Here is a 24,555-nt window from a genome sequence, read left to right as displayed (position 1 = left end):
CTAACTTATTTCTTCCCTTTTTCTAGGACCAGCCAAGTTCGTTAGATTTCTGTCTCTTGTTTAGATGCAAAAGGAAGTAAAGTTGTGAATCCATGCACACTCTTCTCTAATATGAGAAATCTGTAAACTTGATTGTTTTCTGAAGCATCGATGTGAATGAATTGGTTAGTGAAATAGCTTTTCACGTGCTATGTGCAAAATGGCCAATTCAACAACTAGGTAAAATAGCCCCTTCTTCGGAGGTTAATACATTTGCCCACTTTACTGACTCAAAGGTATCACCATTATTCATGGACAGTTAAACTTTCCACTTTATTAGTATTTGCCAAGGGAAGGCATTCTTATACTAGCAGGGAGGTAGCCATAGGAGCATTAAAGAAACACAACAAAAATCTAAATTATGTTGACAAAACCTTTATTAAGTTACTAAAAACTTTTCTACCACTGTGCACATAATGTAAACTATTTTATAGTGATGCTTTGTTTCCTTACACCTGACTTTGAGAGGTCAAAGGTAGTTGGATGATTAGACAAAATGGAAAGAAGCAAAAATAAGAAGGAGCATGAAAGGGAAAGGAAGTTATGTGAAACTTAGCAAAAGTTATAGACCAGTTCGAAGTTGAGGCTTTGAACTATAATTTTCACCTCTTTTGATGGGATTGAGCAACAGTGAAGATTAGGACTTGAGACCTGATTTCTGACCCCTCATGGTATGTGTTTGTGCCCCTCAGTCCTCTTGGAGGTTCTAGTTTTTTCTGATATTTAATTTACTTTGCATCTCAAATCATAATCATGTTGCCCTGGCTTTTTCCTCTTTTCTTGCTCATCTCATTTCTTTCTCTGTACAGTGATTTTCAATTTTTTTTTCTTTGCTGACCAGTGGGACCCATTATCAAAGGAAATATTAATGGGCCTGTTCTGTACTGTGTCCGTCAGATAAGACCTGAGCTGCTCTGACTGGAGAGGGAAGGCAGGACTCTGCTCTTGGCCTCCCCACCCCACCCTTTCTTGGGGGAGGCGGGAAAGGCTTTTTGCGAAACCTGAGCCTCAGAAGAACCGTGGGTAAACACCATTGTACAGTTGCTCAGCTGTAGTGTTTTGCTTAATGATTTCTGGCTCTTAGTTAGTACTATGTGGAATGTTGGGTAGCTGTTTAGGTGTTGATTTCATTGAACTGGATGACAAATTTAAAGAGGGTTTAATTCTCCTCTTAAAATGTCCCAGACCAGGTGAATGTTTTCTCATCTCTAAATTTGAAGTGTTATTTCTGTATTATTTTCCCGTGCATTTAAATTCTGTGTCTAGAAAAGCAACTCTTCACTTGTGTTTTGGTTTAATTTTATTCGTTTTACTTTGGCATAACTAGTCTTTGAAGGTAAATAACTTTTTCGTTTAGAGCAAACAAGTGAAAAAAGCCAACAAAATTATAGAGCTAAAAGAATGGATAATTTTGAAGCTGAGAGTTAACAGACCGAATTATATGTTTTGGCCACGTACCGTCTGAGCATATATAATAATTCCCTTGGTGCGGCACTGGTGGCAGAGGATTGAGGTAGATGGGGATGAACTGAGGGTGCGTGAGGGGAACAGTAGCTGCTTACGGTTGGAATTCATCTGGGGAAGGTGTACATGTTGAACTTGAGGCCGGTGGCAAAGATGGGAAGCAGGGGAAGCCCTCTGTGAGCCATGCAGAGTCCCATTTGCCCAGTAGATGGTTTTGTGTGGGTGGGGATGGAGCTTGGACAGGATGTCCAAACAAGGGTTCTCTCTGTGTGAGTCACGTCCTGTGATTCACATCTGGTCCCTTACTACCGCTCCGTGGCTTTGCTGGCTTTCACGATGACTGATCGAATGGAAATGTAGCAAGAGTGTTTCCCAATCTTCAGAAAGCTCTCAAAAATACAACCAGCAGTTATGTCTTCTTCACAGTAGCTGAGACGCAAGGATACGTCTCTTCTTTCCATTGTTCACCTCCTTTCCTTCAGGCTCAGGGGTCGGATGTCTCTTCTTTTTAAGGCAAATTCCTCCTGTCTCCCCTGTTCTTAACCTCTTCGCTGTTTCTCTATCTACTAGAAACTTCTTCAGAGCCTATAAGCTGGAAAAAGTATTTTTAAAGTGTGTGTATTTTTTTAAGTATAAAAAAAAAGCCTGTTTGTAAAATGGGAGTTCACAGAGATGCGCTGCCTCTCAATTCACTCTTTAGCATCCTCCAGTCAGGCTTTTACCGCCACCAGAGACCTCCTAGCTGCCAAATCCAGTGGCCCCTTTTCCATCTTCCCTCTTATTTGACTGCCCTATGGTTTAGGCACTGCCTTTTCTTCCTTTCCTTGGAACATTTTTCTCCTTTGTCTTCCATTCCATCACCTTCTTTGGATTTTCTTTTTGCCTTTGGGAGGCTGTGTAGAAACATAGTTAAGAGCCCACAGTCCCATGGCGTGTGTTCAAGTGCCAGCTCTGCTGCTTGCTTGCTTGCTGGTCACCTGGGTGATTCGCCAAACCTTTCTAAGCCAGTGTGTTTCTTTATCTGTAAAATGGGGTTTCGCTGAGATGGTCCACGTGAAGCTCTGAGCTCATTGCCGCCCTGAGCTGATATTAGCTGCCATTCCGATTGTAGGTGACCTTCCCTTCTCCAGCTCTTCTTTCCATTCCATTAATATTGCCTTTCCTAAAGCCTCCTCACACAGCTCTAGTTACCACTTATGTGCCCTAGTAACTGACAAGCCTGCTTCTCTTTCAGTATGTGGAGAAATGCAAAACCAGCCATCCTGTTCCTTATCCAAAAAATGAATCATCCTAAATGGTTTCCTTCTGCCTTGGCCCTGTTCCTGTCTGCCTTTTCCTTTCCATTTCCACTGCTCCTGACAGATCAGTCAGGTCTTTTTTAACCTTCTTACGTTTAGTAGTCTTTAAAACAGTCTTTCTGTCTCCACACATGCACAATTCTGTCCTTTTGTCCCCACGCTGCCCTAGTAATATTACTGTGCAGAGTCGACCTTGTTCCTTGCATGCTTGCTTAAATGCCCTCCAAGGGCTTCCTTTGCCAACGGGGTGAAGGCTGCTCTTCTCAGCCTGGCTTCCAGCCGTCCTCGCTCCCCACTGTGACCTTTCCCTTGTTTGTTTTTCTATCCAATTTTACTGCTTGTTCCGGTCTGTTGAAATACTTAACCCTTTGTCCAAAGCACCACATTGTTTCCTTCTTCCATGTTTTTAATTCATACTGAAATAGCTGCCTGCCCTTTTCTACTTTCCTGAGCCAGCCTGGCAAAATTACAGGCAACTTTCAAGACATTTTGGGGAAGTTTTTCTGATTTCTTTTCTCTCCACTCTTACTGTCTCAGTCCCTCCTTTGTGTGCTCATATTACCCTGATGAAACCTCTGTGTGTATATACTCTACTGCGCTTGATTATTTACATGCCTATCATTTTCTCTTGACTTAAGAGATCTTGACTTTTTCCTAGGGATTAGTACAACAGGCAGTGGAAGGCATTCAGAAAATGGCTGTTGAGTGACTAGATAAGCAGACAGGTGAACTAAGTCATCCAAGTTCTCACAGTGAGAGAACCCATGGTATTTGTTCATTTTTATGATGATATTGATGGTGTCATCCTCATCAGTTTGAAGTGGTCTTACTGAACAGAGAGGAACTGCAGTTTGACTTGAGAGAAATAACTTTCCTAACCCATACCAATTTTGAAGGGCCATCTCCTCAAATCTTACCAGTTTCTCTCCCAACCTTTTGCTCCTTTTAATTATGTTGAACCATTTGAAGCTGCCAGTATTCAACCATTCACTTTCATATGGTCAAGCTATAGAACAAATGGCAGGGAGTTTATTGGCCCTTATGCATCTGTGCTTTTTAGATAGGGTGGAAATGGAGGCTAGCTTGGCTTTGGGTGGATTTCTAAAAGGGTTCTGAACCCACTTCTAATGTGGGGTGTGGTTTCCACACACCAACAAGCAGTTCTCCTGTACCAGATGGGTGTCTTGCTATTCAGCTCAGTTCTGCCATTGTCTGCTGGAGATAGCATCAGCTCCCACAGGTTTAAGGGCTCAGTTCTGCAAGACCACCCCTCTTCATACCCGCACCCCCATTTCAGACGCCAGTTGCAAGGCCAGATTGTCACCTGTGATTCTGACTGACTGGCTGTAGATTGGAGTTTCCAATGACCCCATCATTGGCTCACAGATCTCAGAGAAACATTTTACTTACTAGATGACTGGTTTATTATAAAAGGATACAACTCAGGATCAGCCAGATGGAAGAGATGCGTAGGGCAAGGTGTGTGGGAAGGGGCCTGGAGCTTCAGTGCCCACTTCGAGTGAACCACTGTCCCTACAACTCCACGTGTTCGCCAGCCTGGAAGGTCTCCAAACCGTGTCCTTTTGGATTTTACGGAGGCTTCATTACATAGGCATGATTGACTAAATCATTGGCCATTGGTGATTGAACTCCATCTCCAGCCCCTCTCTCTTCCCTGAGGTGGGGTTGCGGGTATGGGACTGAAAGTTCCAACCCTCTAATCACATGGTTGGTTCCCTGGGCAACCAACCCCCAAACCCCCATCCTTAGATGCTTCCCAAAAGTCACCTCATTAACAAAGTCAGGTGTGATTGAAGGGGGTTTGCTATGAATATCAAGCTCTTATCATTATGAAATTTATCACTCTTATCATCCGGGAATTCCAAGCGTTTTAGGAGGTCTGTGCAGGAAATGGGGACAAAGACCAAACATATATGTTTCTTATTATAAATCACAGTATCGCATTTTCCCACTTAGTAGAATGAAGAGCTCTGGCTTAGTTTCATGACCTCCCCATGAGATAAGTGAGGCTTCTCTGCCCCTCCTTTTCCTGCTTGGCCACTATCTTTTGTTTGGCTGTGTGTGGGGGGGATGGCTTGGGGGGATGAAAGCTGCTACTAGTCAACACTGGGGCTGGGAGATGAAACTGGGAAACACCTCTTCTCTTGGATTGTATGCTTTTGGCCACATAATTACAACACTAAGGTTTTCCTGTAGGTTCTCTCAAGGCTGACTCTGTTCAGAGGAAAGAAGAGTCTTTCTTCTTTCCTTGAACAAGAGGAGACTATTGTTAAAGAAAAAATTATTCTCACACTTGTTAAATGGTAAAGAAGACTTTCAAAACTATTGCAGTAAAGGTCATGCTTATTGCAATAGAAGAGAAGAGATTGGGTTCAAGTCCAGATATAGCAAAGGCAGCTGGGAACTTACAACCAGTGAGCAGGATGAAGGGGGTCAGTGGATGGAAAGTTACTAAGAGGAGACATTAAGGGTAGAGGGATTCTTGCTAAAGGCAGCCCATGGATTTATACGTCAGAGATGGAGGATGAGGAACTTGAACAGATATGAAGGTTTGCGGGATTCTCTCTAAACTGACTTTAGCAGGATTCTTGCTACAGCTGGGCTTGGCAGGCTAGAGACCAGTCCTAGTCAAAAAGAGGGCTCTGAGGAGCCTGCCTGAAGTTTGGTCAAGGAGAGAGTCTGTCTCCTGGGTCCCTGAGTGCTGCTTTTTCAGGAGGCGAAATTCAGTGCCACTGAAGAGAGGTCTCTGAGCTGACCTCTGGTGCGTGTCCCATGGAAGTTCTTCCCCATGGATATGTCTCTTTGTTGTCTTTTTTTTTTTTTTTTTTAATGTGGCTGGTGTTAAGATATTGTAGGCAAATGCAGCACTTGGATGTTAAGGTGGAAGAGAAATTTTTTTCCTTGTAGGTGATCGTGCTTCCATGCATTCATAATAAAACAGAAGTGATCGTAAACCAGACAAGTATTCTCAGTCCCCAACCCTTATAGCTGTTTATTTCTCAGTTTTGGATGGAACCTTGACAGGAGTTGTGAGGTACTTCAAGAACATTTATTGGTAAAAATAAATCCTGGGAGCCTCCCTTTATCATAAGATAAAAATTTATGGCTCAGTAATAATAAAGCCTTCTGATTCTAAAGATCTAATGATATTACAAACATTTTTTGGAGGTATTAAAATATTTGGATGATTAAAAGTATTATATATGATAACATAGAATAGGAACTCTTACAAACAGTATCTTCTAATATATCTTTAAAAGTTCTAAATTCAGAAATTTGTATTCTTCTGGCACATGAGCTACTGAATATCTTTTCAGGTTTTGCCAGGTTATCTTAAAATCCCCAAGTAAGTGTAAGGAAACAGGACTAGATTTATTAAGAGCATTGCTTAGTGTTCAGTGCCTAGGGTAAGGCCTCAAGTTTTTTTTTTGTTTTTGTTTTTAACATCTTTGTTGGAGCATAATTGCTTTACAATGGTGTGTTAGTTTCTGCTTTATAACAAAGTGAATCAGTTATACATATACATATATCCCCATATCTCCTCCCTCTTGCGTCTCCCTCCCACCCTCCCTATCCCACCCCTCTAGGTGGTCACAAAGCACCGAGCTGATCTCCCTGTGCTATGCGGCTGCTTCCCACTAGCTATTTTACGTTTGGTGGTGTATATACGTCCATGCCACTCTCTCACTTTGTCCCAGCTTACCCTTCCCCCTCTCCGTATCCTGAAGTCCCTTCTCTAGTAGGTCTGCGTCTTTATTCCCGTCTTGCCCCTAGGCTCTTCATGACCATTTTTTTTTTTTTTAGATTCCATATATATGTGTTAACATACCGTATTTGTTTTCCTCTTTCTGACTTACTTCACTCTGTATGACAGCCTCTAGGTCCATCCACCTCACTACAGATAGCTCAGTGATGTTCCTTTTTATGGCTGAGTAATATTCTGTGGTATAAATGTGCCACAAAAGGCCTCAAGTTTTAATGCAGGCTCAGCATGCTCCCAGATCAAAGTGGCGAGAGGCTTAACGGGAATGAAGCCTGCAAGGAAGTGCCCTCCGTGAACCAGGAGGTGCTGGTGGAGCTTGATCACTGGGGCGATGCCTGAAGGAAGAGGGCCTTGGAAGCCAGCCTTCCTGCTAATGGTATCGCAGGTGGGCCAGGAGAGCTCGTGTGCTGAATTGGTGCACTGCTAATCCACATTGTAATGGTCTGTTTCCCATTTCACATGGGGTTGCATTGATATATCTTATCAAATGATAAATTTATGTAAAGTCTGAACATGAAACAGAGCAAGCGGCTTACTGTTTGTGTTGTCTGTCATATTAGTCATGCTGTGAATAATATTGCTGTTTTTCCCGTGTCAGGCGCTCAGAGGCACTGTGACTGACTTCCCTGGGTTTGATGAGCGGGCCGATGCAGAAACTCTTCGGAACGCCATGAAGGGCCTGGGTAAATTCAGCCTTCTTTTTGTTCTAAAAAAAAATGTGACATTTGTTTTTCTGAACAGGAAGTCATTGTTTTACAGTAAGATTAACTTTAGAATACTTTGAGCTGAACGTATATAGAGAGAAACATTAAAGGAACAAAAATAATGACTGACCACCCCTAGTATTTAGTCTCTAGAACCAAGCAGGAGTTAAATTCAACCTCTTTGTTTTTTTAGCTTCTCAGCTTTACCCGTATGGTAGCTGACTGAGTAGATAGACAGACATTCCTGAGGGTGATCAGCTGTGCAGGCTTTTGCTCTCAGTGTCCCATCAGATATCCAGTTCTGTAAGTTTCTCACATCCCGCTGTCTTCTCTGTCGCTGCTTTCCTTTTCTGCAGTTTAAAAACCCCTCATCATGAGGACTTCCACCTATAATTAATCTTCCTGTCCTCAGGCTCCTTCTATACCAGTGTCCGTGTGATGGCATCCATCTTCCTCAGACTTGGCTCTGACCCTATCACTCTCCATTCTGAACATCTTGTGAGATCTCTTGTTGTAGCAGGAGGTACAGGCTTTCTGGCCTTGTAAGGCCCTCCCTGGTTCTCCAGCCCACCTCGTCGGCCCCAGCTTGCATTACTGCCTGGTGTGCGCTCTGATCCAGCCGTGCCAGGTGATCTGCCGTTCAGGAAAGCTCTGTATTTCCCTACTGTTGAGCTTTTCCTGGATTCTAAAAGCCTGTCTTTCTTCCTTACATCACTGCCTGTCAAAATCTTTTCATCCTTCAAGACTGTTTGGGGTGGGTGTCACCTTCTCCATGAAGCTTTTTCCCAAACTGTCTTCCTCTGCCTTTCAGCTACGAGCACCTCCTCTGAACCCCATTTAACGCCTGGACCTCTCCTGAGGCCCTTGTCACATTCTGCCTTACCTCACACAAAGAATTTTGTATTTTTTACCCTAAATTGTTCGTAACTTGAAACCAGGGTCTATATCTTTTCTCCTTTCTCAACCCCCTGGAACACCCAACACATCATGCCTTGTGAAGAGCTGTTAATTGAGTAGCTATTTGTTGCAAGAAAAGCTGGGTGCACTCAGTTTTTAAAAAGTCAGGAGAATGTTTGCATCTCCTTCACAATGTGTAGGGGTAGTACATATTGTTGGAAAAATAACATATTGATATTGTAAATTTTATAGTTTAATAAATTATTTAATAAAGTATATTTTATGAGGCAAGGAATTAAAGTGACTGGGGAGCTGGATACAAAGGTTGTTGAGAGAGTGGGCATGTGGGAGCCCGGATGTAATGGTTGGAACGTAATTGCAGGCACCGATGAGGAGAGCATCCTGACTCTGCTGACATCCCGCAGTAATGCTCAGCGCCAGGAGATCGCTGCGGCTTTTAAAACTCTATTTGGCAGGGTAAGACTGTACTTCATCCCAAGGTAGAATGTGAGAGCAGCTTTCTCTTTTGAGACTAGTTTGAAATCTACTAATATTCTTTTGTAAATATCATTAATCTTATGATTCTGACTTTCCTAATCCTCCTTTTTTCTTTTCTAGTTTGTTTCTTAGTTATCAGCTATTGGTTAAAATGCTCACTCAGCTTATCCTCATATGATTGTTTTTCCTCACTTGACACTGTATAGGTGCTGAAAGATCCCATGGGGATAACTGCCCTTCTTTCCTTCTGTGTTTCCCACTCAGGATTGTTGTATCATTTTCCAGGTGTAAACCTGAATTGCAATATGTTTTGCTCTGACACAGTCACAGTCTTGGTTCCTTTTGGAGTGGTATTTTAATAAATGAGTTTTTAATTCATTGATTTAAATGTTCTTATTTGATTAACAATTCAAAGTAAAAATTAAATTTGTTACTAAATGAATTAGTACAGACGTGAAAAACTTAAATGTAGTTTTGTTATTCTGAAAATTTTTGTTCATTATTTGGAGAAACAAATGCAAAGAAAAAAAAAAAAAAGCAAGTATTTTAAACACAAATTCTAGTTGCCTGTGTGCTGAAACTGAAATGGATGAGAAATACTGCTTTTATCTTTATAATTATGCAAGTTCCCCATAATAGCAGCTGTCCTGCAGTAGTCAGGGGCATAGTAAAGAACATAATCTATTATGTATATATTAGAATATTATTAGATATGGAGAGAAAAGAAAACATTGTTTTGTTTAGGTGTGATAGGCCAAATTTTGTCTTTTGTAAAAACGCATTATGATATTTAGGGGAAATTTTTTTTTTGAGATAGACATGTTTCTCAGAAGAGTATTTTAAAAATATTTTAGGCTTATTTTAAAATATTTTAAAATAAACATTTTTTATGAAAAGTGTTCATTTTTTAAAAACTCTGAGATTAAGAAAAACATCTTAAAAAACAAATACCTTGACACATGCGTGGCTTTGCTTTCGCTTAAGGTCAGATGTCAAAAGTACATTATTAAAAGCCACAGGGTGTTGTTTAGCTCATGTGTCGTCTACTTGGAGATAGCAATGTAAAGAATTCATTAGAGCAAAGGACTATCATTCATATTTAAGAAGAATCTCCTTAAAATTTCTGCATGGTTAACCAATTTATATTTTCTGTGAGTTAGGACCTTCTGGATGACCTGAAATCAGAACTGACTGGAAAATTTGAAAAATTAATTGTGGCTCTGATGAAACCCTCTCGGCTTTACGATGCCTATGAACTGAAGCATGCTCTTAAGGTGAAAGGATGAGTGTGAGGAATATTCCTGTCACGTGTATAATATTATTTTGTGTTGGTAATTACTTTATGGTATTTTTACTTTTATTTATTTATTTTTATTTTATTTATTTTATTTTATTTTTTTGGAACATATAAATCATCACATCAGTTTATTACAGTCATTATGCATGACAATTAGCTGTTCTAACAGCTATTTCGTTTTTTTTAAATTTTATTTTATTTATTTTTTTTATACAGCAGGTTATGATATTTTTATATTAAAACAAATTGAATTATTTCACTGAGGGTTTCTTGAAGGACGAAACTGCGTAGGAGGCAATAAGAAAAGGAGGGAGAAAATGACAAGTGTGTCATTTAATCTTTTTCTATAGTTAACTCAGTAGTAGTGGTTTTTTAAAATTTTAGTGTATTTTACAGCCTTTTGTACTTTATTTTCATGCTTGTTTTCTAATTTTGAGATATGTTTTAAAAATGTTACAGATTAGGTGTTTTATCTTTTAGTTTAGAAAGTTGCCTGATTAGGGAACAATAATATTGTTAATCGTTTTAGCATAAAAGATGAAGCTTTGGAGAGAATTTTGAGATAAGAAAGATTTTCTAATACCCTTTCCTTCTTTCCTGTACTTCTAAATACTAAAATGAAGCAGCCGGTAAATGTGATATAATTTCATTGTAGCAAGTAACTAAATGTATATTCCCTTGCCTGGTGTTTGCAATGTTGTATAAATGTGATTACATTGAATCATTTGTTTAGACTTAGGAGACAGGGAATAACTCAGTCACTAGTAGTTAGGTTTTGAATGGACAAACTGAAATTAACAACAAGGAGATGATGTAGCTCAGGTGGAGGGAGGAGAGGGTTTATCAAGTTAGGAACCTTTCTGTGCTTCTTCATTTTCCTACAATGATTCTTTGGAATAAATAAAATCTTAGGTTACTGGAAATGGGCATTTTTGCAGCCGTCTGAAATATTAACAGTGGCTAAAATTCTGCCCGAGCATAAACCTAGTTCTTTCAGTGTTTGATTTTTTTGGTAAAGCAACAGAAATATAAGGAAATTAAGGCTTAAATATGCTATCTTTTAAAATTAAGTTCAGCTATGTCATTGCTTGTATCTTCTAATTTAGTAGTGTAGATATGACTTATAATCAGAAAAAGGAAAACCAACTACAATTATTCTTTAAAAATCCAGAAAGCAAGTCCCAATTCCTTTATGCTGATCCAATAACTGATTCCTAATAACTAAGCCATGCTATATTTATTGTTACCTGTGTTGCAGAATTTCCCTGTGATCCATAGAGAACTTAATTTGAGGGCAGGGTTGTTTATGTTTCAAGGTACATATTGTTTAAGTATCAGCGTTCCTCCATGTAAATTTATGTAAAGTTTTCCATTTTTACTATTTCAGCCTTTTTATTATTTCCTGTTTCATTAAAATGTTTCCCTTTAAAACTATTTAGAATTAAACTGATAAAATTACAAATTTATGTAATCTGTTATATGTCATATATGTAGACACATTCATACAATAAACATTTTTTTTCATTAGGCAAAAAAGGATAAAATTGTCTTTGGAAAGAAAACTAATTTGAAATTTCGTATTTCTATAACTAATAGAACTCATATAGGAAGTGAATGTTATGTTGGATAATATATATATTTATGCAGTTGGGGTAACATCTGTTCTGGGAAAATCACTTTCTTTTTAATCTTATTAACATGTTTTTTTCTATTAAAAATAAATCTCCAAACAGGGAGCTGGGACAAATGAAAAAATCCTGACAGAAATTATTGCTTCAAGGACACCTGGAGAACTGAGAGCCATAAAACAAGTTTATGAAGAAGGTAAGTGTTTCGAATTACATCTCCCTTCACTTCCGCTGTCACTTTGTCATTTCTCTAAAGTGAATGCAGTTCTTTGGAGTTATAGGAGGGCAGGCCATACGTGATTTCTGGATGAGTGAAGGAATGAGTAAACAAATAAGCAACCATTCAAGCTAGTTTCTCTTTCAGTAGGGAAAAGGCTGCCTTTTTCTATACCTATAACTACTTTAGTATTTGTAAGAAACTCCTGATGAGGATGGGACTTATTTTCATATAGGATTTACAGTCAGTGTTGGGATATACAGGTTGTCTCTTTCACATTAAATTGAAGATGTAAGTGGTTTTTCTTCCTTAAAAATTTCAGTTTTATGTTAGTAGAAGTTAAGAATTACTAAAAAGGAAAAGAAACCTTGTCCAAATCAGAGTCAATAATGTCTGAGTAAATGTACGTCATTTTAGCTAAGGGGAGTGCTTGACTACTCTGCATTTTGACTTTTCTTTTTGGTGTCTTTTCTTTTGGAATTTTAAATTTTTTTTGCGTGAAAAAAAAAATCTGTATTTCAATCTGAAACATATCCTGTTAATGGAACCAAGAAAATGTAATAAAAAGTAAAGGTAGGGAGTTCTTTTCTCATCAGATTTTCTGTAAAAGACTCTGCCCTCTGAGTGACTGAGGAGGGTCAGACTGTCCAGATCGTCAGCTCAGTCAGCAGACCTCCAAGCCTAGTGCCCGCAGCTGGGAAAATGGGTCCCTATCTTGGCATTAGTTGGTTAATCTTAGAAATGACCCTGTAACCCAGCAAGTTAGAACGGTGTGAAATTTATGGCAACTAAACAATTACCTTTTGAAGTGCTGGAATCTTTCTTTCCTGCTCCTCTTTTTGTAGTTGGATAGGACCCAACCACTAAGGCAGAGGTGATACATGTATCTCAGCTGCAGGTGATCACGCTTGAGTTTTACGTGATATGATATTCAAATATCTCCTTCTGGGGATGTCGACATTGATGAATGAGCCTTTGTGCTGCCGGATGACAGATGGGGTGCCACAAGAGGTATAGTAACTGTGTGTGGTCCGTCCAGTCAGCCGTGCTGCTATTGTGCACTAGCTGTGTGTCCAGCAGCCTACTGGCTGTCATGAATGATGCAGAAGGTGCACATAACAAAGCTCCTGTCCTCAAGGAGTCTGCAATCTATTTAGGGATGACATGACTTAGAAAAAACTACAAGAGTTACAGGATAGTAAAATTCAAACATCAAACATGTTTAATGAAAGAATTCATTCAGAAAAGAGAGGTCATTTTGGCTTTGGATGTCAGGAGAGGCTTCTTCACAGTGAGGTCAGACACTGAGCCAGGGTTTCAAGACTAGATAGGTTTCGAGTGGGTGAAGAAGGCATTTTTGGTCAAGGTGCACCCACTGTCTGCCATGGCATGGAGACCAGTTTGAGAAAAGTATGTTGAGGGAACAGAGAGAACGTGACTGTAGCGGAGGGAATGTGCATGCCCATTGTGGAGATAAACTGATTAAGTGCAGTTAGGCTCTGTTACAGATGGTTTTGTATGACTGGATTAGAAGTTTGGACTTGGTTCAAAAGCATTGTAAGCTCCTGAATGGATAGTAGAGTATTGAAGGGACAATTGAGGGAGGAAGAAGGTTTGAATTAAGAGGCTGATTAGGTAGCTGTGTTGGGAGAGGTAAGCTGGGCAGTTATGGCTCAGCCTAGGTTGGTGGGAGGTATGAGGCGAATCAGAGAGAGGAGAAATATTTAAATGGATTTGATGGTTGATTATACATAGGTGTTGGAGTAGAGGAAGGAATAAAAAGTTCCTTCAAGGTTTTGTATTTGAGCAACTGATTGAAATAAATATGTATCTCTTTTGTATCTTTAGAAGTGTCAAGCTTTTAAAGTTTGTCTCCTTTCAAATAATGATGAAATGTTTAAATGCCTTAGAGTAATACCTCCTTTTCTTCAATGGCAGCTGGTTGAGAGACGGTGAAAAGTGCCTGTAGACTCTTGTAGATCCTGGTTTTCCCCTTTGCTGTGGCTTTATGTCGAATAGTTGGAAATGGAGGGGAGAAAGGCATATTTTAAAATATCACTGCTGTCTCTCAGAGTTAACTTTATTTGTTGCAGAGGAAAAATATCTTATTAGGGGAAGGAATGGCCATGCCCCAAAGAAAAGAAAAACTCAGACTATTTGAGAGTGGAAGACCTTTGGAGATGAATCATGTAAAACATTTGAAAGAAAGGGAAACGAAGTTTAAAATTGAGATTGACTGTAGTTTAGAGACTTTCCAGTACCATCATGTATCTACAGATTAATAACTATGTTGGTTGAGAGCATTTCTAAATGGCCGAGTCACGATTTAGGCTTGAACTGAGTGCTTTTGGGAGACTTTAATTTCTTTTCTTCCAGCCACTCACCACTTAAAACATTTGCCTTCAGTCTTCAGAGCGCTCAGAGAAGCATGAACTATTATGCTAATCAAATATTTCTTCCTTTATGTCTCTTCCATTGGATTAATGGGGCAAGATATCCTTTTCTAGTTGAAAGAAGCTGTAAATAAGTGTGAAATTATTCTGTTGCAGAATATGGCTCGAGCCTGGAAGATGATGTGGTGGGGGACACTTCGGGGTACTACCAGAGGATGTTGGTGGTCCTCCTTCAGGTACTGGGTGGAGGCGATTTGTGGCTTAAAAAATCTGAAGCCGGACTGGTCTGAATCTAGTTAAGTAAAGTCACTTAAAATTCTTTTAATTATTTCTGGTACTTGCTTGATTCTGGCTGTGCGGCGCCAGTGTGTGCTTGTGTTTCAGAACATCTGACCTGAACTCGTAGTAGGTAACTCACAGTGTTTTATTCATAGATTTTAAAATCAAGAGGGTCAGGTTGGTTTTGGACAGTGTTTGTGTGATAATGTAAAAATATTGTAGGATTGATAAGATCTTAATTAATGCATATTATTCCTAAGAGAAAAAGCTTTATGTGCATAACCATTAGGTGGAGCTGTTTTTTTCTTTAGAACAAAAATATTCATGTAATCCAATAACGTGACATATTATCTCTTCTAGGCTAATAGAGACCCTGATGCTGGAATTGATGAAGCACAGGTTGAACAAGATGCTCAGGTGAGTGCGACTTAATATGTGATGACTTTATTATGACATAAATGAAAAGAAGAATCCATGCTAATGGCAAATCATAATATGTTGTAATAGCATCTAGGAATAGTCTAATGGGTCGTACAAATCATAAGACCCATGTAAGTAGGTGTCTCTCATTTTGATCTGGCCAACAAAATGTTTTATCCCAAGGCTGAAGTGAAATAAAATAAATTACATGTAAATAATGAGTTCCACCTGGATATGTTATTTTCCTTTAGATTATGGGACATTCTCAAAATAGAGAATTTTACAAGAAAACCAGGTGTTATGGATTCTACTGCCAATGTCACTTGGCAGGAAAGGATAAAGAAGAAAAAATATTTTAGTGGTAAATGGTGTTTTATTACATAATAGATGACACGTTATTGTAGAATTTGAAAGTTCCTCCACCTTTCCTTCGATAGACTTCTAAACAGGGTTGTTCTTTTGTCAGTTGCTCTTTAGTCACTCCCTAATGAAATTTTGTACTTAAGTGGCTTTTAAATTCCATTATAGTCTCAGTATGGTTTATAAAGTAGTCAAATATAGGAAATAAGTGTTAGGAAATTTGAAACATGAGACCTGAAACCTGGAAAATGGTAATAAAGGAATTACTTGGGTTCCTAGAATCACATATCGTAGTCCTGTCTCTCTGGTCACATGTTTCAAATATAGGCATACCTTGGAGATATTGTGGGTTTGGTTCTAGACCCCCACACTAAAATGACTATCACCATAAAGCAAGTTACATGAATTATTTTGGTTTCCCAGCGCATATAGAAGTTATGTTTACACTGTACTTTAGTAACTGTGCAATAGCATTATATCTAAAAAACAATGTACCTCCCTTAAATAAAAAATACTTTATTGCTAAAAAAATGCCAAATCAATTACAATAGTAACATCAAAGATCACTGATCACAAATTTAATAATAATGAAAAAGTGTGAAATATTGTGAGAATTACCAAAGTGTGACCCAGAGAAACAAAGTGAGCAAATACTGTTGGAAAAACGGTACTGATAGACTTGCTTGACACAGGGTTTACAAACCTTCAGTTTGTGAAAAACGAAGTACCTGCAAAGCACAATAAAAAGAGGTATGCCTGTAATAAAATGTAAAATTTTGATTGCTAGTCATGCACCATTGAAAGGGGAAAAGCTATGTTCACTCCTCCAGTTGTCTGTTCTCTGTGAAGTAACCATTGGATGTGTGATCTGACTTTGCTAATAGGAAAGAGGAGAACATTATTCTAATTTTGGGTGGGTTGATTTCGTAATGGTGTTGGGACGCTGTCATCTCTGTGTGGCTGGAGAGAGAAAAGGAAAGGAAATGCATGTTTGCTGAGGGCTGGCTGTGCGGTGTTTGGCACTCGCCTCACTATCCCTTATAAAGTGCAAACCGGTTGTGTCCCATCTCTGTTTAAAACCTTAAAACCCTTCAGTGGGTCTGACTCTCCGCAGGATAAAGTTCAAGCCCCTAAATGTGGTTTATAAGCTACTTCGTTATCTGTCCCTTGCTTTCTTATGCCTCCGTCTCTCTCTCTCTTACTTGCCCTCTCTTTCTCCTCCCGCCCCTTCTCTGCTCATTCACCTAATTCCTCTTCAGGGGTCAGTCCTCAAATTCACTGCTCTTCAGGTCTCCCTGCCTGACCCCCAGGTGTGTGTCAGGTGCTCCTTACAGGGGAGACTATAGCATCTCAAGCTTCCTGTCACAGTTCTTGCCACCTAATACCAAAGCTGCCTATTTACTTGGCTGCCCGCGCAGGGCACTCTGAGCTGTCAGTTCAGTTTGTATCCTTTGCCCCTGGCACATGGTTAGCACTTAGTAACCATGAGTCACTGATGAGTGACCCAGTGCATAACTCTAACATAGAGGGGATCATTTCCGTTTTCTAGACAAGGAAACTGAAGCTCAGGGGTTCGAGAAACAAGCCCATGGCCCCCACTGAGTGGGAATGGGGCTGGAATTTCCACCTGGGCCTATCTGACCCCAAAGCCCTTCCTCTTTCATAGACAACAGTCTTGGCGTTCTTCCCTGTTAGCTCCTCTCTCTCCTTTCTGCTACCGTAAAACGGGCTTAGTAAGTATAGATTGGAAGGACAGATCCAGCTTAACCCTGCCTACTTGAGGGAACAGGGCCAGAGCAGCCTTACAAACCCGTACTCCCAAGCTGTTAGTGACCTTGCTCGTTGCTGAGATGCTCTTGTTGCTTTCCAGGCTTGCATTGTCTGTGGGTCTGTAGATGTGCTGGTTCTCACACTCCTGCTGTCAGGAGTGGGACTTCTGGATGCTTTTCAGGGGTCGTGGTCATGGCGAAAGGAGCAGCTTTAGTAGTCTCAGATGACTGCAGTGAGGCCTGCGTTAGCGGGCGGTGGGCAGATTACCCGGCACAGCTGGTGGTGTGATGAGAGCACTGCTGCAGCGTGAGGCTACTGAACGGGAACAGTACATTGTTACCTCGTCTTCACTGATTTCTCTGCTTGGAGCACTCACTGTAGAGCGTGCTTCTCAGACTTTAATGTGCCTATAAGTCCTCTGGGGATCTCCTTAAACTGCAGATTCTGACTCAGTAGGTCTGGGAGGGGCCTGGGATCTGCATTTCTAACAAGCCCTCAGGTGATGCCCGTGCGGGTCCTGGGGCCACACTTTGAGTATTGAGGCTGTATAGGCGTCACTTAGCTCTGCTGCAGGGGATGTGACCATTCAGAGCCCTGAAGGGGAAACTTTGTACATCTGAAAACTGACTTATGAAGTTACTTTAAAATACCGCTGAAACAGTATCCAGGCTTTCTTTACCTTTTCAGTGACCAGGGACAACACAGAATACAGACTGGCTATTGATCTTTGATTCATAAAAATGCTATTAATTAATTCAGCCTGTTGAAAACAATTACCCTTTCCGCGTTATGAAAAGGGAGCGCACCCATTTATACCGTGTAGCGAGGCTGCCTGGACTGTTAGCGCTAATGGGAACCTCAGGTCTCTTAACTGAGCGCCATCCACGACGACTAGGGGCCCTGCTCTAAGCATCTGAATTTTGTTCCCTACTGCTACCTGGCCCTAAGAGGATTCCTGCTATTTCAGGGATTTGATAAGCCTCAGTGAGTCATTCACCTGGGAATTGAACATTTTGTAGTTAATTCACTTAACTTGTTAACATTTTTAATGCGTTGAACTGATTTTACTTTCTCCCCTACCAAATCCTTGTTTTATGCTTTCTCTGGAGAGAAAGTTGAACTCTTGAAGGAAGGAGGGAGAAGGGAATCAATGTTTATTGAGTACCTGCTATTGATTGCCTGACACTGTTCAGTGCATTCGTTATGTGAGTTATATAATCTCCATTAATAACTCCATAGAAATATTATTCCTACTGTGTAGGTGCAGACGCTGAGGCTCAGGAAGAGATTAAGTAACTCATCTAAGACTCACAGATAGGACACGACCAGTTCTAGTTTGATTCCAAAACTTCAGTACTTTGCACTGAACCAGAGGTTATCAAACTGCTTGGGCTAAACTGTCAAGCCCCCTCTGAGGGAAGGGGGCGGGTGGGGAGGTGTGAGGGTCCCTCATCCAGAAGAGCTCCGTGGATACTGGGCATCCTCATTTAACCCTGACGTTAAGACAAGACGAAACAAAAAACTTTTAAATATTGGTCTATATGATGATACCGTCATTATTATTGCATATGATTTAGTTAGTAGTAGCTTTAGACTAGGTAATGATCCCAAACGTAATTCTTCCAAGAAAATTAAGAGATTATAGTTAAAAATAGCCATCTCACCAGGTTTTTCCATACAACTGCTACAGCTACTAGAGAACATCCCTAGAAATATAGAACAACTGATAAGAAAGGAGGCTTCAGCAGTGCTTGCGGTATTGTACAGGATAAGCCCTTCACCACTTTTAGGCGTTAATGTATATGTATCTCTTATCCGTATGTGGAGAACATACTAGGGGTAGTAGCCAGTATCTTTGGGATGTTGATATTCCTGGTAATTTAAATTTCCTTATTTATGTTTTGTCTCTGTTTTATAAAATTTATCAAGGAACATGTGTAATTTTTGTAATTAGATTAAAAAAGTTATCTTAAGAGAGGTCTACAGCACCCTGATATAGTTGTAAGGTTTAGATACTTGCATGACTTTCGTAGTAACACTCTTTTTAGTTTTGAAGCGCATGCTCACGTGACCAGGATTGATGTTGTTTATTTTTATCATTAAAATAAATTAATTTCAAAATTGAGTGTAAAGATGATTCTCTGGAAGTGTAATACAAAATAGATCTGTAGTAGCGTAGTCTACATTCTTAAACATACTGTGATCAAAATTTCTACATCCAAACACGTGGTTTGATCACCTCGTATCATTTGTTTTGCCACTTGTGGCCATAAAGGCAGCTCCGAGTAGTCGTCTCAGCAGATTGCATTTGGCTTGCTTTAATAGGTGTACTTACCTTGAAACGATTAAAAGGGTAGTATAGACAGTTTAAAGATTGATTCTTTGGGTTTTAATAAATAATCTACAACCCAATAAGTGGACTCAGATTTAATGATGATGTTTGTATATAATTTTTTCAGCAATGATACGGACATTGGAAAACATGTATTCTTTTCCATGTAAAAAAGTAAATGTAGACACTCAAACTATTCAACAAGTATATGTTAAGTGCCTGCTGTATGCCAGGCACTGTGCTATACTCACAGTGTTTAAAAGATTCGTTGTGATCTCTTACAAATGGGAAAACTTTTTGTAGCTAGCATTGGTTAAATTTCAGTTGTAAAGAGAGAATATGGAGTTTTATCATGTATTACTGAACAGCTACAGAGCAAGCAAAACAGAAAACACAGACCCCTTAGCTCCTAGTTAAACTTTCCCAGTCTGTAAATGGATGTATCAGCAGTGAGATAATCAGAACTTTCCACCAACCATATCATTGCTCCTGAATGATTGGAAGTCACGGTAGACATTTTGGGAACATTTAACCTGGCACCATTGCTCTGCTTTATTGCTTTGACACAGTTTAGTGGCAAGCTCCCAAGTAGCCCCAAACTTAGTGAGCTGAGTTTCAGAGTAGGAAACATCAGAATTGAAAAATATAAGGTGATGAATCAGGCAAATTAATATTCAGGGAATAAAACACAAGTGTGATTAAGAACCTGGAAATGAGATGGGAGAACAATTTATTAACTGAGGTTGAAATTTTCACAGGCTTTGTTTCAGGCTGGAGAACTTAAATGGGGAACAGATGAAGAAAAGTTTATTACTATCTTTGGAACACGAAGCGTGTCTCATTTGAGAAGGGGTGAGTGATAAAAATGTATGATACAGGTACTTTGATTAATTTTGAAAGTACAAGAGTCAGTATGCCAAATACCTGCTGCATAACAGGCTCTTACTGAATGGATCAGTTTTTAAATTTCTTCCTTTTGGTGACCTTGAGAAATCTCATAATTCTCTGCTACTATTGTAGCTTTTACAAAACTTAGAGATCCTTAGTCCACTCTTTGCTATCAGGGTGATGAGGGAGATAGGCCTCTAGATTGTTACTCATAGTGACAAATCACTGAGCTATAGCTCACTACAAGTATTTCCTCTTAGATAGTGGTACCTAAGAGCTCACTTCTGGGTATTCATCAGTACTTGTGGCATCAAGTGGGAATAAGTTCACTGGCAAGTGACAGAAAACCCTACTAATAGTGGCTTTAACATTGGGCTTTCTGTAGGTAAGATTCCTTGGCTGATTTGGCAGGACGTAGGCTCTTTCTGTTTTTCTTCTCCGCTGTCCTTAGTGCTTTGGTTCTCTTTCTCATCTTCGGACTGCTGTTGCTCCAAACATACCAACCATTTTCACAGCAAGAAGAAAAGAAAGGGGTAAACTCACCATATCTGTCTATTACTTTTAATAAGGGAAGAGAAAGATTTTTCAGAATCCTTTCCCACAGATTTCCCTTTAGATGTCATTGGTTATAACCAGTAAGGAGGGGCTGGGAAATGAGTGAACACAGAACATTTATAATCCATTGTTTCGGGCTTGGCACGTTGAGGCTCTAAACAAAATCAAGGTCTGTCAGCAAGGAGAAAGGGGAGATTTGTGTTTGGTAGGACAGTACCTGGTTAGACGAAGTATCTTTCTGGAAAGAGTGATTCTTATGTGATTAAGAAATTATTTTCCTGTTTTCTAGTGTTTGACAAATACATGACTATATCAGGATTTCAAATTGAAGAAACCATTGACCGAGAGACTTCTGGTAATTTGGAACAACTGCTCCTTGCTGTCGGTAGGTAATTTTATAATGTATATATATAATATTCATGGTGTTAAGAGTTAAAGTATTTTATTCAGTTGAAGCTGTATCTGAAAATAACCACCTATTTCTTTATAAAAAAAGAGCTTATCATGATATTTGGGTGAAGCAAACTCCTAAATTTCCAATTCAAAATCTGTCTTGATGTTGCAAATACGTGAAATATCTGGTTATTTCATTTAATCTTATGGAAACATTAAGAGAATTGTTTAAACATCATTTTGAAGCTGCATTAAAAGTATTACTGTTTCATTGTGAACCTGAAATGTGGGCATTGTTATCTCAGAGGCTTGTAAATGTTACTTCTGATATCTGTGGAATTTTATTTTTCTTTAGAATACCATCCTCACAGTTTTGAAGCAGACTGAGAAATTGGAATCTGATTTAGAATAAGTATCTTTGATATAATGGAAGATGTGTGATAGCGGTTATTTTTCTGAGTAAATAGTTTAGAATTTTATTTTAGCTAAATATTCAGAATAACCTGGAAAAATTGGAGAAACGAGTTTGTGCAGTTTATTGTCATATTATGTACTCACCAAATTCCAGGGAGCATTAGTTTGTGAGTTCCCTGTGGTCCCAGTTTTCATATGGGTTTGGAGTGAACCTCTGTCTGCTGTTTGTTCTGAGTATTTGGTGTTGAGCTGAAGTTTTTGTGCTCTCCGTCTTCTGGAGAATAAGCTAAATGTGTGCATGAACCAGCACTAACAGTAGCCTTTCCTTTGAGTCCACAGTTAATGAATTTTAATAGAAATCTTTTAGATGGCTCCTTCATAATAGAATACACATAAAAGTTATGACAGTTTTAGTTACTGGTGGCTGTTTTCGTAAGCACTGGAAAAGAACACACAACCCCCAACCAAGGATTTGTTATTTTTGCATATTAAGGAATTTTTATGATAGTTTCTGAAGCTGAGCAGGCTGAGTTCTGAGGAGCCCTAACACACAGTAGACAGGTGCGTGTTCAGGGAAGACACTTTTTTCTGTTACCAGTTCATCTGGATGTTTCTACCAAAATGGGTGAGTCTCATGCTGCTCTGTGTGAACCGTGGATGTTATAGCAATAGAATACGGAGGGAATACCTATATTAAGGTTCCAGACAGATAGTCTAAGGTTTGTCAGATTAGATGGGGCAGTAATTTGCATTATTTGCTTGAATATATTGGAATGAAAACTCCCAGGAGGTTTGTATAATTTACTGGGGATGAAGAAGGTTGTGGCTTAACAGCCCAGGCTGCCAAAACTGTTACAGCAAAAAGGTGCTCATAGAAGAAAGGGGCACTGAAAAACTTGCAACCCCTGTCCGACATGCCTTTCTGTGTAGAACTCAGAACTCTAAGGAAAACTCAAGCCGGTATCTATGGAGATTCTCTGTAGTCAGGAGATCAGAGCAGCTTGCAAATGAGCAGCTCTTGAGCCTGTGTTACTTTCGTACTGTATTTAAGTAGAGCTATAAGCGTAAGGCAGCTTTGATTCTAATTACTTTATCCTTTTCACATCAGAATAGCGTTTGACCATTATATTACTTATTTTCATAGTGAAATCCATTCGCAGTATACCTGCCTACCTTGCAGAAACCCTCTACTATGCTATGAAGGTAAGTGCATGCCTTGAATCTTCTATCTAATTAATTTATCTCTCTAGTATGTTTTAGATGATAGACTTTGAGGGTTTTTTCCTCCTTAAAACAGGTAGTTCAGTTCTACTAAATTGTTTTACTTTATTGACTCACCCCAACTCAGGGGAGTTTGATGCTATAATTGACATTTTTAAACACTGTGCCTCTCTTTTGTTCTTTTTTAAAGGGAGCTGGGACAGATGATCATACCCTTATCAGAGTTGTGGTTTCCAGAAGTGAGATCGATCTGTGTAACATTAAGAAGGAGTTTAGGAAGAATTTTGCCACCTCTCTTTATTCCATGATTAAGGTAGTAGAACCTTTCTTTAAATTATGTTTAGAAATCCACAGCAGACCAGTGCATAGCTTGCAAGACATGGGTGGGAGAGCCTCATTCCTGTGTTAAGTTTAGAATTTTAGGGATGTGCTTAGAGCTGTGAGTTACAAAGTTTGGCGTAATGTCCCCTGAAGTACGGGTGATGGCTCCTGAGTGAAAGATCGGCTCTCGGTGAGGCCGAGGCTCCTGGTGAGCTTAGACGCGTTATTTAGTAGTGGTGACAGACGACTCACTGAACCCAGTCTTGTCCACGATAATAATACGTTTGTTCTTCCTGTCTTTTATCAGTTCCAGCTGTCTTTATTAGTTTCTCCTTTCTTTCATATCGGTCTTTCCTTTCTTTGTTGTCTGTTATCCCCTTATCTCTGGTATTGGTTCATAGTTCAGGAAAGAACCCACCAGGTCATATCAGGAGTAAGTAAACAGCTTAAGTATTACTGTCATTTTCATCCTTTTAAAAGCAAGGGACACTGTGGCCTGTAATTAAATTTGGCTTAAGGCCTTTTGACTTCCTCATTCTTTCTTTTCCTCCCTCCCTCCCTCCCTCCTTTCCATCCTTCCCTCCTTCCTTCCTGTCTCTGTCTGTCTTTCTGTCTATCTTTTTTTGTCTCTCTGTCGTGGTCTTTCTCTTTGATAAAGGGGAATGTGGGCTGTGTGCAAAGCAGCATCTCAGTGGAGAAAGTGTTGAACTTTGTGTGTGCGTGGTGTGCTGGGCTGAAGGGTACTAGAGGGTTCTCCCAGTGACTCATAGCTTGAAACGTTAACTTATCCCACACATCTGTGCATGACACAAGCAGAGGCCACGTGTACCTTACCCTTCCGTCTTCGAGGCAAAGCCATAACACAGGCAGTCCCAGCATTGCCCCCCATAGCCAGCCATATGCTCTGTGATAGGACAGGGGTCCCCACCTCCCGGGATGTAATGCCTGATGATCTGAGTTGGAGCTGATGTAATCATAATAGAAATAAAGTGCACAATAAATGTAATGCCCTTGAATCATCCCGAAACCATCCCCTGCCCCCCAGGTCCTTGGAAAATTGTCTTCCATGAAAACGGTCCCTGGTGCCAAAAAGGTTGGGGACCGCTGTGATGAGAGACCTAGAGTTTGTTTAGAAACCTTGACTTGAACATGGTTGTAAAAGCTTCCCTGCTCTCTGTGTTACTAGAGGGAAGAACGTACTTCACTGTCTTAGGTAGAACTGTGCTTTTAAGGGGTAAAATTAGAAAGTTAAACATCAGTTGCATCAGTAGGAAATTCTCTGTAAAACATTCCTGATGTGAAAGGCACTCACAGAGAGATTACCCACTTGGGAGAAACGTCATGTGAATAAAATCTGCTGCCAGATATGTCTTGGTTTTTTAT

General features: G+C 39.7%; 1 protein-coding gene across 1 annotated transcript in view; it reads left to right on the top strand.

Moving 5' to 3' along the window:
- The window catches only part of ANXA5 (annexin A5), a 30,564-nt gene that overhangs the window by 5,423 nt on the left and 586 nt on the right, over positions 1–24,555 (top strand). Inside the window, exons 2-11 of the mRNA XM_007172408.3 lie at positions 7,184–7,268; positions 8,569–8,663; positions 9,845–9,958; positions 11,715–11,805; positions 14,376–14,455; positions 14,859–14,915; positions 20,139–20,232; positions 21,113–21,208; positions 22,775–22,833; positions 23,042–23,164. Of these exons, the coding sequence (XP_007172470.1) occupies positions 7,184–7,268; positions 8,569–8,663; positions 9,845–9,958; positions 11,715–11,805; positions 14,376–14,455; positions 14,859–14,915; positions 20,139–20,232; positions 21,113–21,208; positions 22,775–22,833; positions 23,042–23,164 (894 nt within the window). The remainder of the gene's footprint in view (positions 1–7,183; positions 7,269–8,568; positions 8,664–9,844; positions 9,959–11,714; positions 11,806–14,375; positions 14,456–14,858; positions 14,916–20,138; positions 20,233–21,112; positions 21,209–22,774; positions 22,834–23,041; positions 23,165–24,555) is intronic.

The sequence above is a fragment of the Balaenoptera acutorostrata genome, chromosome 5 (assembly GCF_949987535.1).
Source record: "Balaenoptera acutorostrata chromosome 5, mBalAcu1.1, whole genome shotgun sequence".
In the NCBI taxonomy this organism is placed as follows: domain Eukaryota; kingdom Metazoa; phylum Chordata; class Mammalia; order Artiodactyla; family Balaenopteridae; genus Balaenoptera; species Balaenoptera acutorostrata.
The sequence above is the reverse complement of the archived record's forward strand: the minus strand, read 5'-3'. Positions and strand labels throughout refer to the sequence as shown.